This window comes from Bos mutus, chromosome 21 (assembly GCF_027580195.1).
Source record: "Bos mutus isolate GX-2022 chromosome 21, NWIPB_WYAK_1.1, whole genome shotgun sequence".
Taxonomy (NCBI): Eukaryota; Metazoa; Chordata; class Mammalia; order Artiodactyla; family Bovidae; genus Bos; species Bos mutus.
In genome coordinates this window covers 9,973,164-9,986,904 of record NC_091637.1, presented here as the reverse complement: position 1 = coordinate 9,986,904, position 13,741 = coordinate 9,973,164, and the positions used below count along the sequence as shown (strand labels likewise).

Here is a 13,741-nt window from a genome sequence, read left to right as displayed (position 1 = left end):
TATAATCATTGTTTATAGGATAGGCTTACAGTCACTGACCTAATAGTTGTTACTCCACCCTGTTAAGTTACCAAGTCTAGCATCTGAGGTGTCCACAGCTTACTTTGTTTAAATTCTCTTAGCAGGATCTTTGGACCAGAGCTCTACTCTGTTGCTCTTCAGAGAAAAGAGTTCTCCCCTCCCCATAGGAAGGCACCAGGTCTGCAAGGGAGGATAACTGTAGCACAGAATCCCCTATCTGAAGATAAACAGAAAACAGAAACCTACAAAGCAGCTCACAGGCTATGCCAGAGACACATAAAGGAGAAAGCATCCTCCAGGGGCCATAATGGGAGACTGCTTCCTGCAAAAATATGTCCAGAGATCTCCTCCCTCCACTTGAGATCCACTCTCCTCCCCCAGGACCCCAAGGGGGCTCTGTACAGAGCTGTGCTGGAGAGCAAAGAAACTTGTGCCCTGGCATTGTGAGCTTAGAAGGTCCTCTTTCAGAGATGCTACAACCAGCAGGCACTTACCCAATCAAGATTGCTTGAGAAGGTCACAATAAGCAGGGATGTCTTTACAGAGTGAGTATTAGTTCTCTGTGCTGTAACCAGTAAAACCATCCTAATGGGCTTGTAAAGGAATGTCAGGGTCTATGAACTCATGTGTCAGCTAAAATTACTGTCTCTCTTGTCTCATGAATGACATCTGTCAATGAAGTATTTGAACTGTTTATTTGTAGTCAATTTCATAATATATATTATATATAAAATATATTTTATATGTATATTTATATATAATACATAAAATATTACATATATAAACATTTCAAATATGTTATATATATTATATATTTATATGTGATTGTACTTTATATATATTATATATAAAGTATTTGAAGTGCTTATGTGTAGTCAATTTCCATAATAATGGTGTATGTAAAAGCCCCTCTCCTAACCAACATTTTTAAAATAATATGTTGCATTTTGTTCCTTAATTAATATGTTATATATAAAATAAGTTACATATAAAACATAATATATATATTTATATTCATACTGGCTTCCCTTGTGACTCAGTGGTGAAGTATCCACCTACAATGCAGGAGACCTGAGTTCAATCCTGGGTTTGAAAGATCCCTGGAGAAGGGAAAGGTTACCCACTCCAGTATTCTGGCCTAAAGAATTCCAAGAAGTGTATAGTTCATGAGGTTGCAAAGAGTCAGACACGATTGAGTGAGTTTCACTTCACTTCACGTGTATATATGTACGGTATTATATATATAATAAGTTATATATAAAATAAGTTGACTTTGTTCCTTGAGAAGTTCCTTATTAAGTTCCTCCTTATTAAGTTCCTTATTGAAGTGCCTGTGCACAGGTGTGTTCTGCATGTTAACACAGGCCTGATTAAACCATTGATGACATTTTATGCAGAGCACCTAGCAAGTGCTTAGAACACGGTTGGTATTCTTTACAGGTTCTTTCCTAATTGATCACGCCTCTCTTCAATTTGCACATTCTACAAATTAAATAAGCACAAGCAATGAGTGCAATTGCTTAAAGCTAAATGACCTCGCCCTTTTTTCCCAATGTCCACCTTCTATCCTCACCTCACTCCTACAGTTTCCAAACTGTTCAAGAATTAGCGTTTAAGAGTTGCACATTAAGACTTCGTTGGCCACCATTGCATCCATTGTAAATGATTGGAGCCTTCCCACAATTTATATAAAACTGAACATACATTCTTACATTCTAGTAATAGACTCTAGTAATGGTGTCATACACTTCTGATATACTGATGGATTTGATTTGCTAACATTTTGCTTATAATTCTTGGTAGAAATTGGTCTTCAAATTCTGTGCTGTCTTTAGAAGCAATCTTCACAAAATAATTTTACTACCTTTCCTTTTTATGGTTGAATAGATTTTTTTATCACATTGAAACTGATTTTTAATAAGGAATTCATCTATAAAACCGTTTAGGTCTGGTGCCTTTTTTAACAATAGATCTTTTACTCTCCAGTGTCAATAATAATTGATCTATTCATGGTTCTTTAAATGATCACTTTTGGTATTTTTACTAGGAAATTATCCACTGCCTTCAGTTTTCCATAATTATTTCTACAGATCTGCACATAATACCCACCAGAGAGTTTTCTCTTCTCCGTATCTATGATTATGTCTCCTTTACAGAGCTGTATTTATATAACTTTCTCTCTAACCACGCTTTACCAGGATATATTTAGTTCATTAATCTTTCAAAGCACCTAATTTTGATTTTACCTACCCATTTTTATGTTTGTTTTCTACTCCATAAATTTTAGTTTTTAATCTTTACTAACTACCTCCTTCTTTAGTTTTATTTTGTTACTTTTTAGTTTGAGTATTTTAAATTTACTTTCAATTGTTATTTCTTAAACAATAAAGATAATCTCAGGATATAGTTTTTTGTCTGAGTACAAAGTTTGCTTGACTGTCTCACATAGTACATATTTTACTATTCAGCTACTACATTTTTATAGTTGTACTTATTCAGCTACTATTCTTGTATTGTAGCTGAATAAGTGTCACAGCTATAGAGTTGCATTATTTGTTTTATAAATATTTACATATACATTATCTCACAAAATTAGAATCTCTTCCTCTTTATTGTTAGTATTCCCAAAGTACAGAGCACAGCTTTTTGCCCATTGATAGAACTTCTTTAAATATGTGTAGGATTTTTTTTTTTTAATATGGAAGGTATAAAACTTGCCAGAGTATCTAACTCTGGGAAACCTATGCACATCAACCCAAGTATCTTCAAAACTTAGGTGATGGTGGAAAACTGAATGCTAAGGGGGATTCCAAGGCAAACCATTCAACATCACCGTAATCCAAGTCTATGCAGCAGCCATTAATGCCAAAGAGGCTGAAGTTGATCGGTTCTATGAAGACCTACAAGACCTTCTAGAACTAACACCCAACAAAGATGTCCTTTTCATCATAGGGGACTGGAATGCAAAAGTAGGAAGTCAAGAGATATCTGGAGTAGCAGGCAAGTTTGGCCTTGGAGTACAAAATGAAGCAGGGCAAAGCCTAACAGAGTTTGGCCAAGAGAACGCACTGGTCATAGCAAATACCCTCTTCCAATAACACAAGAGACGACTCTACACATGAACAACACCAAATGGTCAGTATCGAAATCAGATTGATTATATTCTTTGCAGCCAAAGATGGAGAAGCTCTATACTGTCAGCAAAAACAAGACCAGGAGCTGACTGGCTCAGATCATGAACTCCTTGTTGCAAAATTCAAGCTTAAATTGAAGAAAGTAGGGAAAATCACTAGACCATTCAGGTATGACCAAAATCATACGCCTTATGATTATACTGTGGCAGTGACAAACAGATTCAAGGGATTAGATCTGATAGACACAGACTCTGAAGAATTATGGACGGAGGTTAGTGACACTGAACAGGAGGCAGTGATCAAGACTGTCTCCAAAAAAAAAAGAAATGCAAAAAGGCAAAATGGTAGTCTGAGGAGGCCTTACAAATAGCTGAGAAAAGAAGAGAACTAAAGGAAAAGGAGAAATGGAAAATATACCCATTTGAATGCAGAGTTCCAAAAAATAGCAAGAAGACATAAGAAAGCCTTCCTTGGTGATCAGTGCAAAGCAATAGAAGAAAATAATAGAATGTGAAAGACTAGAGATCGCTTCAAGAAAATTGGAGATCATAAGGGAACATTTATTTCATGCAAAGATGGGCACAATAAGGGACAGAAACACTATGGACCTAACAGAAGCAGAAGATATTAAGAAGAGGTGGCAAGAATGCACAGAAGAACTATACAAAAAAGGTTTTCATGACCCAGATAACCACGATGGTGTGATCACTCACCTAGAGCCAGACATCCTGGAATGCAAAGTCAAGTGGGCCTTAGGAAGCTTCACTATGAACAAAGCTAGTGGAGGTGATGGAATTCCAGTTGAGCTACTTCAAATCCTAAAAGATGATGTTGTGAAAGTGCTGTACTCAATATATCAGCAAATTTGGAAAACTCAGCAGTGGTCACAGGATTGGAAAAGGCCAGTTTTCATTCCAATCCCAAAGTAAGGCAATGCCAAAGAATTTTCAAACTACCGCACAATTGCATTCATCTTACATGTCAGTAAAGTAATGCTCAAAATTCTCCAAGCCGGGCTTCTACAGTATGTGAACCACGTTCAAGCTGGATTTAGAAAAGGCAGAGGAACCAGAGAACAAATTGCCAACATCCGTTGGATCATAGAAAAAACAAGAGAATTCCAGAAAATTCTGACTTATTGACTATGCCAAAGGCTTTGACCGTGTGGGTCACAACAAACTGTGGGAAATTCTTCAAGGGATGGAAACACCAGACCACCTTACCTGCCTCCTAAGAAATCTGTATGCAAGTTAAGAAGCAACAGTTCAGACTGCTTCCAAATTGGGAAAGGAGTACATCAAGGCTGTATATTGTCACCCTGCTTATTTAACTTCTATGCAGAGTACATCATGTGAAATGCCAGGCTGGATGAAGCACAAGCTGAAATCAAGACTGCCAGGAGAAAGAACCAGATATGGAACAAGTATCAATAACCCTAGATATGCGGATGACACCAGTCTTATGGCAGAAAGTGAAGAGGAAATGAAGACCCTCTTGATGAAGGTCAAAGGGGAGAGTGAAAAAGTTGGCTTAAAACTCAACATTCAAAAAGCAAAAATAATGGCATCTGGTCCCATCACTTCATGGCAAATGGATGGGGAAACAATGGAAACAGTGAGAGACTTTATCATTTTGGGCTCCAAAATCACTGCAGATGGTGACTGCAGCCATGAAATTAAAAGATGCTTACTTCTTGGAAGAAAAGCTATGACCAACCTAGCAGGATATTAAAAAGCAGAGACATTACTTTGCTGACAAAGTTCCATCTAGTCAAAGTTATGGTTTTTCCAGTAGCCGTGTATGGATGTGAGAGTTGGACCATAAAGAAAGCTGAGCGCAGAAGAATTGATGCTTTTGAACTGTGGTGTTGGAGAAGACTCTTGAGAGTCCCTTGAACTGCAAGGAGATCCAAGCAGTCCATCCTAAAGGAAATCAGTCCTGAATATTCATTGGAAGGGCTGATGCTGAAGTTGAAGCTCCAATACTTTGGCCACCTGATGCGAAGAATTGACTCACTGGAAAAGACCCTGATGCTGGGAGAGATTGAAGGCAGGAGGAAAAGGGGACGACAGAGGATGCGATGGTTGGATGGCATCATTGACTCAATGGGCACGAGTTTGAGTAGGCTCCAGGAGTTGGTGATGGACAGGGAGGCCTGGCATAGTGCAGTCCTTGGGGACTGAGCAACTGAACTGCCTGAAAGGGGATTCTGTTAGAGGAGAAGGTGCGACATCAGATTTAAGCAACATAGAGCTGGGCTCCAATGCCAACTCTTTTCCCAAACTTCAGTTTCTTCATATATAAAGCAGGTGAAAAAAAAGTTCTTCCTTCACAAAGCTGCTATGAGGATTAAATGAATGAGTGTGCCTGACACATAATAAGAACTCCACAGCCATGAGCTCACAGCATTACTGTTATTATCCCTATAGTTATAGTAGGGCCAGGGTGATGGGGTGAGAACTAACTGAGTGGTGGAAGCCACCCAAGGGGAATTGGAGTTGGGAAAAGGACAAGAAAGGGAAGTCGCTAGCCCAGTCTTAATTCAATGGTCTTGAAAACATCGAGTATGTATGAGAAATGTTAAATCCTTTCCTTGTAATGGTGACATTCCGATAAGCTGGTTCTCTATTTCATTTCCATCTCACTAAATAATATTACACCAAACTTCTCAAGAGAGTGCCCTCCCCACCAAGTTCACCCCAAAGAGGATGGAGTGGATGGAAGGAGGCAAGATAGGCAGCCGTAATGTAGCCGCCAGCTGTCCAGTGAGTGTCCGGAAAGCGTCAGCTTTAAGGACCATTCCTGTGGAGGAAGGAAGCATGCTTTGGCCATTCTCTTCCAGGTGAAATAAAGTCAGGGCAGAGGCAGCTGTTCCTGATCGCTGTCCTGTGTTTCCAGGGATGTCTCCAAGGAAGAATGGGCTCTGGTGCAGATGGCCAGATCCCAATCCCACTCCTGCCGTTGGCTAACCGTGTTGTCTCAGACAAGAGTCTTGACTTCTCTGGGCCTCAGTAAAAGGAGGACTTTACTTAGAAACATTTATGGAACACTATTTTAAGTGCTTTGCAAAGATTAACCTATTTAATCCTTACAGCAGGTGTGGGAGGTAGGTCAGATAGGGGATGGTGAGAATTAAAAAGTGAATGTACTTAGAGTATAAATACTTAGTCTCACAGGTCTTGTTGTCTGGCACATACTGAGTACTGTGTAAGTATAAGCATAAGCTGCTGTTATTATCACCATGAATGCCATGCTTTAGCTGCTGACCTCCTCACCATCTAACCGTTGTTCTGTTGCAATATGGCACTTTGGTGGCATTTTCTCTCTCCTCCTTCCATCACCAAGTTCTCGCCCCATTTCTCAGGCACAGAGTCATTTGAGCATTTCCTTCACATTCTTGCCATCTCCCCCTCCATATTTACATTGCCCTTCCTCACATTCTGAGACCCTAGTTCTTCCATCTCATTTACACGGATACCAACTCTCCTAGGCCTACAGGGTGCCAAGTATGATGCTAGGTATTCTCCCCTACATGTAGTCTGGGCCCCTGTGATCATGACCAGATCCAGTTGGAAAGGTAAGATTCCATCAGCTGTCTATTGGGCTTCCCTTGTGGCTCAGCTGGTAAAGAATCCACCTGCAATGCAGGAGACCTGGGTTTGATCCGTGGGTTGGGAAGATCCCCTGGAGAAGGGAACAGCTACCCACTCCAGTATTCTGGCCTGGAGAATTCCGTGGACTGTATAGTCCACAGGGTCACCAAGAGTCAGACACGACTGAGCGACTTTCACTTTCACTTTTCAGCTGTCTATTTGCCTCCAAAGTCTTGTATTGTTGTTGTTTAGTTGCAAAGTCATGTCTGACTCTTTCGACCCCGTGGACTGTAACCCACCAGGCTCCTCTGTGCATGGATTTTCCCAGGCAAGAATTCTGGAGTGGGTTGCCGATCTTTCTTCAGGGAAGCTTCCTGACCCAGGATTGAACCCATTCTCCCGCATTGCAGGCAGATACTTTACTGCTGAGCCACCAGGGAAGCCCTCTGAAGTCAACTCTTAAGCTAATATCCTTGAAACATCCACCTCGCCTTCCAAACTTTTTTACCATCACTCTTAAATGTTGGACTGGTTTGTTTTTAAAATATAGCATTCCAATTTTTTCAATAAAGAATCATGCCAACTTGAAGTAGTTATATCTTAGTCTCAGTTTTCTGTATGTTTCAATTTTTAAAGGTGATAAATGAACTGATGTGCAGCATGTAATGTGCTTTTTTTTAACTTTTTATTTTGTATCTGGGTATAGCTGATTAACAATATTGTGATAGATTCAGATGAATAGCAAAAGGACTCAGCCAAACATGTACATGTATCCATTCTCCCCCAAACTCCCCTCCCACGCAGGTTGCCACATGCTTTCTTAATAAACAAGTTTCTTATTCTAGCACACAAACATTTGAGATGATTATACCAATCAAGACATCTTACTCTACATATTTTAAAGCAACATCTTCAAATAAAGGAGTTAGAAACAACCAGAACCTATCATAAATGTGAATCTTTGAAATACACATCAGTAAATTCAGAAATGGAATAACTTGAGGTCATAAAAATGAGACTAAGTAAGTCAGTCTAGTAATGAGGATATATCTGATGATATATTAAATGGAAAAGGCTGGTTACAAAGTGTATGTAGTATAAGATGCAATTTTATTTATTTACAAGAATATATAGTAGTGCAATCACAATAGCTGATTTGTGGCGAAAGGGAAAATTCACTTTGAGGGTGTCTTAGTTTTGCTTTGTATATTCTAATTTTTCTTTGTAATGAGTATACATTGCTCTTATAGTATCAAAAAACAATAGAAGCAACTACATTTTGGTGGAAAACACAGTCGGACACTTATCTCCACCAGCTGAAACTCTCCTCAGTTAAGCCTTTTAATCTGCTGTCTCATCAGGCCATGCATTTGTTTGATAGATGGCTCAGTTGCCTCTGGCCTGTCATGTTGTTATTTGCTTTGAACTCTGAACATCTGGGTGGCAGGGACTCTAGCTAATATTGTTTTTTTAGTGTTTAGATATACAGAAAAATACATTAAAATTCTTCTGATCATTAGGATGAATCAAGAACCACTAGTTCAATATGTTGAAGGCAAATATCAACCTCCTAAGCCTGGAGCATAAAGAGAAACGAAGGATGACCCATGTCCCCATCCTCTGTCTCCTTCCAGCCACATCTACAGAGCAGGTCACACTCAGCAACATTTAAAACAACCACAGACGCAGGTTCCTTGACCACGGACTGCATTTTCTTCCTGGGGTAACTGCGTTTTATCTTAAACTATGCTTTTGCTTCAGTACAAATGTTAACCATGTTCATTAACAATTTTTAAAGTTCTCTTTTTTTCTTATCACTCCTAAAGTATGCTTTATTTAGTAAAAGATAGTGAACACATGTTCTGGAAATAGTAAAAGCCAAGCTTAGATATTTATTGAATTCATATTTTATATTTATATTTTCTGATTAAAATCAGAAGGGCAGCTGGCGTTTCCTTCATTTCCACAGGACAGAAAGACAGGGGCTGTGTCTGTTCAAAAACAAAAATGTATCTGAAAAAAATAAAAATATATCCTAAAAATTCAGATATTACCTTTACAATGTCAAATACATGAATAATTGGATAGTTGTCCTGTATTATTTTTTTCATATGGTCAGTTAGCAATATACAGAATGCCACAATGGAACTGATTAACTTTTTTTCAAAAATTAAGATACTCAATAAAAACCAATTAAAAAAAACAACAAATGGACATAATTAAACAAAAACAAAACCCAGGCATTTAAAAAGAATCCTCACATCTAAATGCAAAAGAAATTATTCTATAATAACTTATGAATCCAATGTAATACCAATAAATATTCTTAGACTATGTCTTATTTTTTATTTTTTAAAAGCATAATGATAAAAATTAACCACACATAAAAGTGCTTTATACTAGACATGGAGGAAGCATAGGTTTTTAATTAGATAGCATTGAGCTATTTGGGTACTTTTTCATATCACATAGTGCAAACTTAAAAAAAATAAAACTATGAATGGAAAACAAAAGAAAACAACAGTTAAGATAAAAGTAATTTAAATAGTTTCTTGCATCTTAGAGGCTTTTGGAAACCATGAAAGGCCCAGGTGAAGGCAATTAAAATATATTTGTTAATATATGACATAACTGAATATTAAGAAATATTTAAAAGCAAAAAACATTTAAGAAAAATTAGCCTGGAAAAGAGAGGACTAGGGTCTACTTTCTGAAATGTTGACTCATGTCCAGGAGAAAGAAATCATGTCCAAAAAAGAATACATTCTGAATAAACAACAGCGTGGGAGGAAAAAAAAAAAAGAGTAACTGCTCTGCTGCCAACCTGACTTAAAAAAGACAATGACTCTTGAGACCTGCCTTTAAACTCTGTCCTGTCTTGGACTAAACTTAGCTTGTGCTGGACACGTTGTGAAGGTCCTTCAACACTTCCTCCTCAACACATCTGCCACATAAGGCACTGGTGGCCACCTGAAGTAAGACACAGATCTGAGCCATACTGCCATGGAGGGGACCTGGAATATTCCCCCAGAAAGGCCACTGATAACCCAGGCAAACGTCAGGGAAGAGAAGCTGTCGACGAAAGGCATCATCTGTCTGAGATGAGTTTGATAGGTGGAGAGAGGTTGCCCAAGGGAATAGAAGAAACAATTCCAAGCATTCCAGGCAGAGGAAATTGCATGTTCAAAGGCACTGAGGTATTCGGATGTGCTCAGAGAATACACTTCTGTGTAACTAGAGAGCAGGATAGGTGGCCAGAGGTGGTCCTATAGAGTCAGGTCCAGTGCACATTAGCAAAAGTCTTCCTTTCTACCATGTTAAGTTTGGGTTTTGTCTTTAAGGCAGTTGTAGAGTTATTACTACAAGGATGTTTTTACAGGGAAATTACATCATGGTATTAGCATCTTAATGTTCAAAATATCCTTCTGGTGATACATAGTATGAAGACTAGGCTGGAAAATAATATTGGAATCTGTTGCAATATTATAGACAAAATTCCATATTCTTTTGAGTGTGGAAGCAGAGTCATGCAGTGGTCAGCAGCTGGCATTGACAGAAATGGTGAATCGCTTTTGTGAAGGAGAAAAAGGAAAGGAAGAGTCTAGGAGAATTGTACTTGGGCAATTTGGTAGATGGTTGCATATTTTTCCAAAATAGGCAATACAGAAGGAAAGGGGTAAGGTGGTCAGGAGAGATGGCATATTTAGTCTTCTAGGCATAGAGCTTATGGTGCCTATGAGATATCAAAGGAAGAAGTTGCATTTACTAGAATGTGAGATTCCTGGGGGCAGAGACCTTGTTGGTTTAGTTCAACCAACCAGGCACATGGCTTTCAACATGATCACTGTTTAGCACATTATCCAGCAGAAGGTAAATAGTAAATTCCAGTTGAATATGTGTTTTTGGATGAATTGGGTCTGAATCACAGCACAGTGTTCCAGGCAATGCTCTTTGGTTTCCCTGCACAGAAAATTCTAGAACCTCTTCTAATGTCCACCAAGACCACTTTACTTCCAGAAATAGGACAATTATGGTCCACTCAAAAAGGAATGAATTACAAAAATCTTACTATGATTCCTAGCAGTCCTATTGTTAACAGACATAAGCAAGCTTGTTTGCTTACTGACAGAAGAAAAATTCACAAAATAATTTTTGGAGTGATCAGACTGAGCAGAATGAATGATAATCACAGCATTGGAGTGAGCCTCTGATTTTTTTCATCACATGTGTGACTTTTAAGTTGCTATTGAAATGGTTCAGAGAGCTGAGTCTGATTGTTGAAGATTGCTGTTGATTCACATACACATCAAAACTTGGAAAGAGAGTTGCATCGGAATGAGAAGTAGTGAGAAATCCGGGCCTGAAGTAGAAATCTGGAAAAGACTTGAAGGAGAAAAAAAGAGGAAAAAAACATGGTAAATGGCCCTGCTACTTGGAGAAATTGAAACTAATCTTTTTGCCAGGGAATCTTGAACTACCTGCCTATCCCTTTAAGCATTCTCATGTACAAATCAAACACAGATGGCCCATTACATTTATGACCCCCTGTCAATTACTCTAGATGGAGCATGCATTAATTATTGAAATATTTTCATAGTATACACGCTGTTAGTGGTTACATTGCCACAGATAATTTCAATTTTCTGATTAGAAACTGCTATAAACAATTTTATTTATAAAAATTCATCTCGAATGTAGTAAAACTACATTCAGTAGTGGATTTTTTTTTCCATTTAACATAGCCAAAGTAGAAATTCTGGCCTCTATCCTTGGAAGTCAGCATTATGTTAGCATTGCACACAATACATAAACTCTGTCAAAATCTATTACAATTGTAGTAAATTTTGATTACTGGAGTTGTTTGTTATTTATGTCTAGAAGATAAAGATAATATTGGGAATAGCCTTCTTCTATTTGATATATAAGCTATATTGATAAAATATCTTGTTTTGAAAACAGTAAAGTTTAAAAAAAAGACTGAACTTGGTTGAAGCTTCAAATTGTGCATCCACTTTAGTTCAAGTAATAAACACTTCAGATGATGGGAAAGTCCGTTGAGAGTTTAGACTCTTAACTGGGTCGCTAGCTTTTGTCTGGCTTAGTAAACAAAATGCTGGGGTTAGTTAACTGCTGGAGAACAGTAAGAACATTCCAACGAAGCAGGCTTCAGAGAATGTGGAGAAATATTTTGAAAGAACTTAAAGAAAAGCCTAGGTATTTTCTGTCACTCTGGAGGAAGCTATTCATTCAAGAAACATGAACTGAGCACCTATTATGTGCAGGGAACTTCTTAGGCATTTGGAGTATAAAGCAAAGATCTCTGCTCCTACCAGCAAGGAGATCCAACCAGCCCATCCTAAAGGAAATCAACCCCGAATAGTCATTGGAAGGACTGATGCTGAAGCTAGAACTCCAATATTTGGGGCACCTGATGCAAAAAGCTGACTTATTGGAAAAGATCCTGATGCTGGGAAAGATTGAGGGCGGGCGGAGAAGGGGACAACAGAATATAAGATGGTTGGATGGCATCACCAACTCAACGGACATGAGTTTGAGCAAACTGCAGGAGTTAGTAAAGGACAGGGTGGCCTGGCTTGCTTCAGTCCATTGGGTCACTAAGAATTGGACATGACTGAGCAACTGAACAACAACACCCAGCATAGATTCTGAACCGACTGCCTCCTTTAATCCTCACACAGGCGAGATCACTTACCTAAGGTCATTCAGCAAAAAGGCAGTAAAGTCAGAATAATAACCCACACAGTCAATCTATATTCTGAACCCACCAGCTCACTCATATGTTTACTATTTTCAACTCATCTTTCTCTAGATCTTTGAGACAAGAATACTTAATGTTGTTAGCGCGACTTTTTTCAGTGAAAGTCTTCAGTTAGGCAGATTAGCCCTAAAAAAAAAGAAGCTGTATCTCTTCTCTCTGAAATTCACTTTAGGAAAGAATGTTTATGCAAGGAATGGTAAAAAGAGATGGTCATTGCAGAGGCTGATTCCACATCCCAGTGGGATAAGACAGCCCCAGAGGCAGCAAGCAAATTCAACATGCTTCTTTCTCTGGCTAAAGCCAAAGAGGGTTAAAAACTATAATTCTCAAGAGGGACAAAGAGGCAGTGCTGACGGCACTGGGCTTTCACAACAGGTTTGCACAACATGGAAAAAATCAATTCCCACATACTTCAGCAGCAAGTAAGACTGGAAAAATATGGTCCCCAACTAGAATTATGCCACGGCATGGAAATTTAGCATATGCATCGGGTGCAGATCATCTACCAGTGAGCAATGCTTGTGTTTTGGACCACTCTCCCAGATATTCATAAGAAACACGACCAGTGGGGAGAATTCATGTAAAAATTCCTGGCATGGCAATAAGTGCTGTTGAATTAATTTGGGGTGTTAATTTTGCAAAACTAAACAGTAACGTATTTTCTTATCACTAATAAGGAAACTCTCAAGTTTGTGTGCTGCTGTGTGCGTGTGTGCTAAGTCATGTCCAACTCTATCCAGGCTCCTCTGTCCATGGAATTCTCCAGGCAAGAATACTGGAGTGGGTTGCCATTTCCTCCTCTAGGGGATCTTCCCAGGATCAAACCCAGGGATCAAACTCATGTCTCCTGCATCTCCTGCTTTGGCAGGTGGATTCTTTATGACTGTGCCACCTGGGAACATATTTTTGTTTTTCTTTTTATGGAAGTAATTTAATTTGGAAGTAATATGGAAGTAATAGTTAATTTACAAGGTTGTACTAGTTCTAAGCATACAGCAAATTGTTTCACTTTTATATAAATACATATACATATATAAATACATATACATATATATAGGGCTTTCCTGGTGGCTCAGAGTCAGACACGACTGAAGGAACTTAGCAGCAGCAGACAGTAACGAATCTGCCTGCAATGTGGGAGACACAGGTTCAATATATTCAGATTCCTTTCCCTTACAGGTTACAAGAGATTTAGTAGAGTTCCCTGTGCTATA

At 38.6% G+C, this 13,741-nt stretch overlaps 1 protein-coding gene across 8 annotated transcripts in view; it reads right to left on the bottom strand.

Moving 5' to 3' along the window:
• The window catches only part of LOC138984413 (uncharacterized), a 132,654-nt gene that overhangs the window by 46,497 nt on the left and 72,416 nt on the right, over positions 1-13,741 (bottom strand). For 3 of the 8 annotated variants that reach the window (XR_011461679.1, XM_070358527.1, XM_070358533.1), the window contains one exon: positions 7,290-11,131. The exons of 4 other annotated variants lie outside the window; for them this stretch is intronic. Coding sequence is in view for 3 of the 4 variants with exons in the window: in XM_070358527.1 (XP_070214628.1) it covers positions 10,910-11,131 (222 nt within the window). In the remaining variant the exon portion in view is untranslated. Of the gene's footprint in view, positions 1-7,289; positions 11,132-13,741 lie in introns of those variants that run through there. One more of the 8 variants, XM_070358535.1, reaches the window with a different exon arrangement.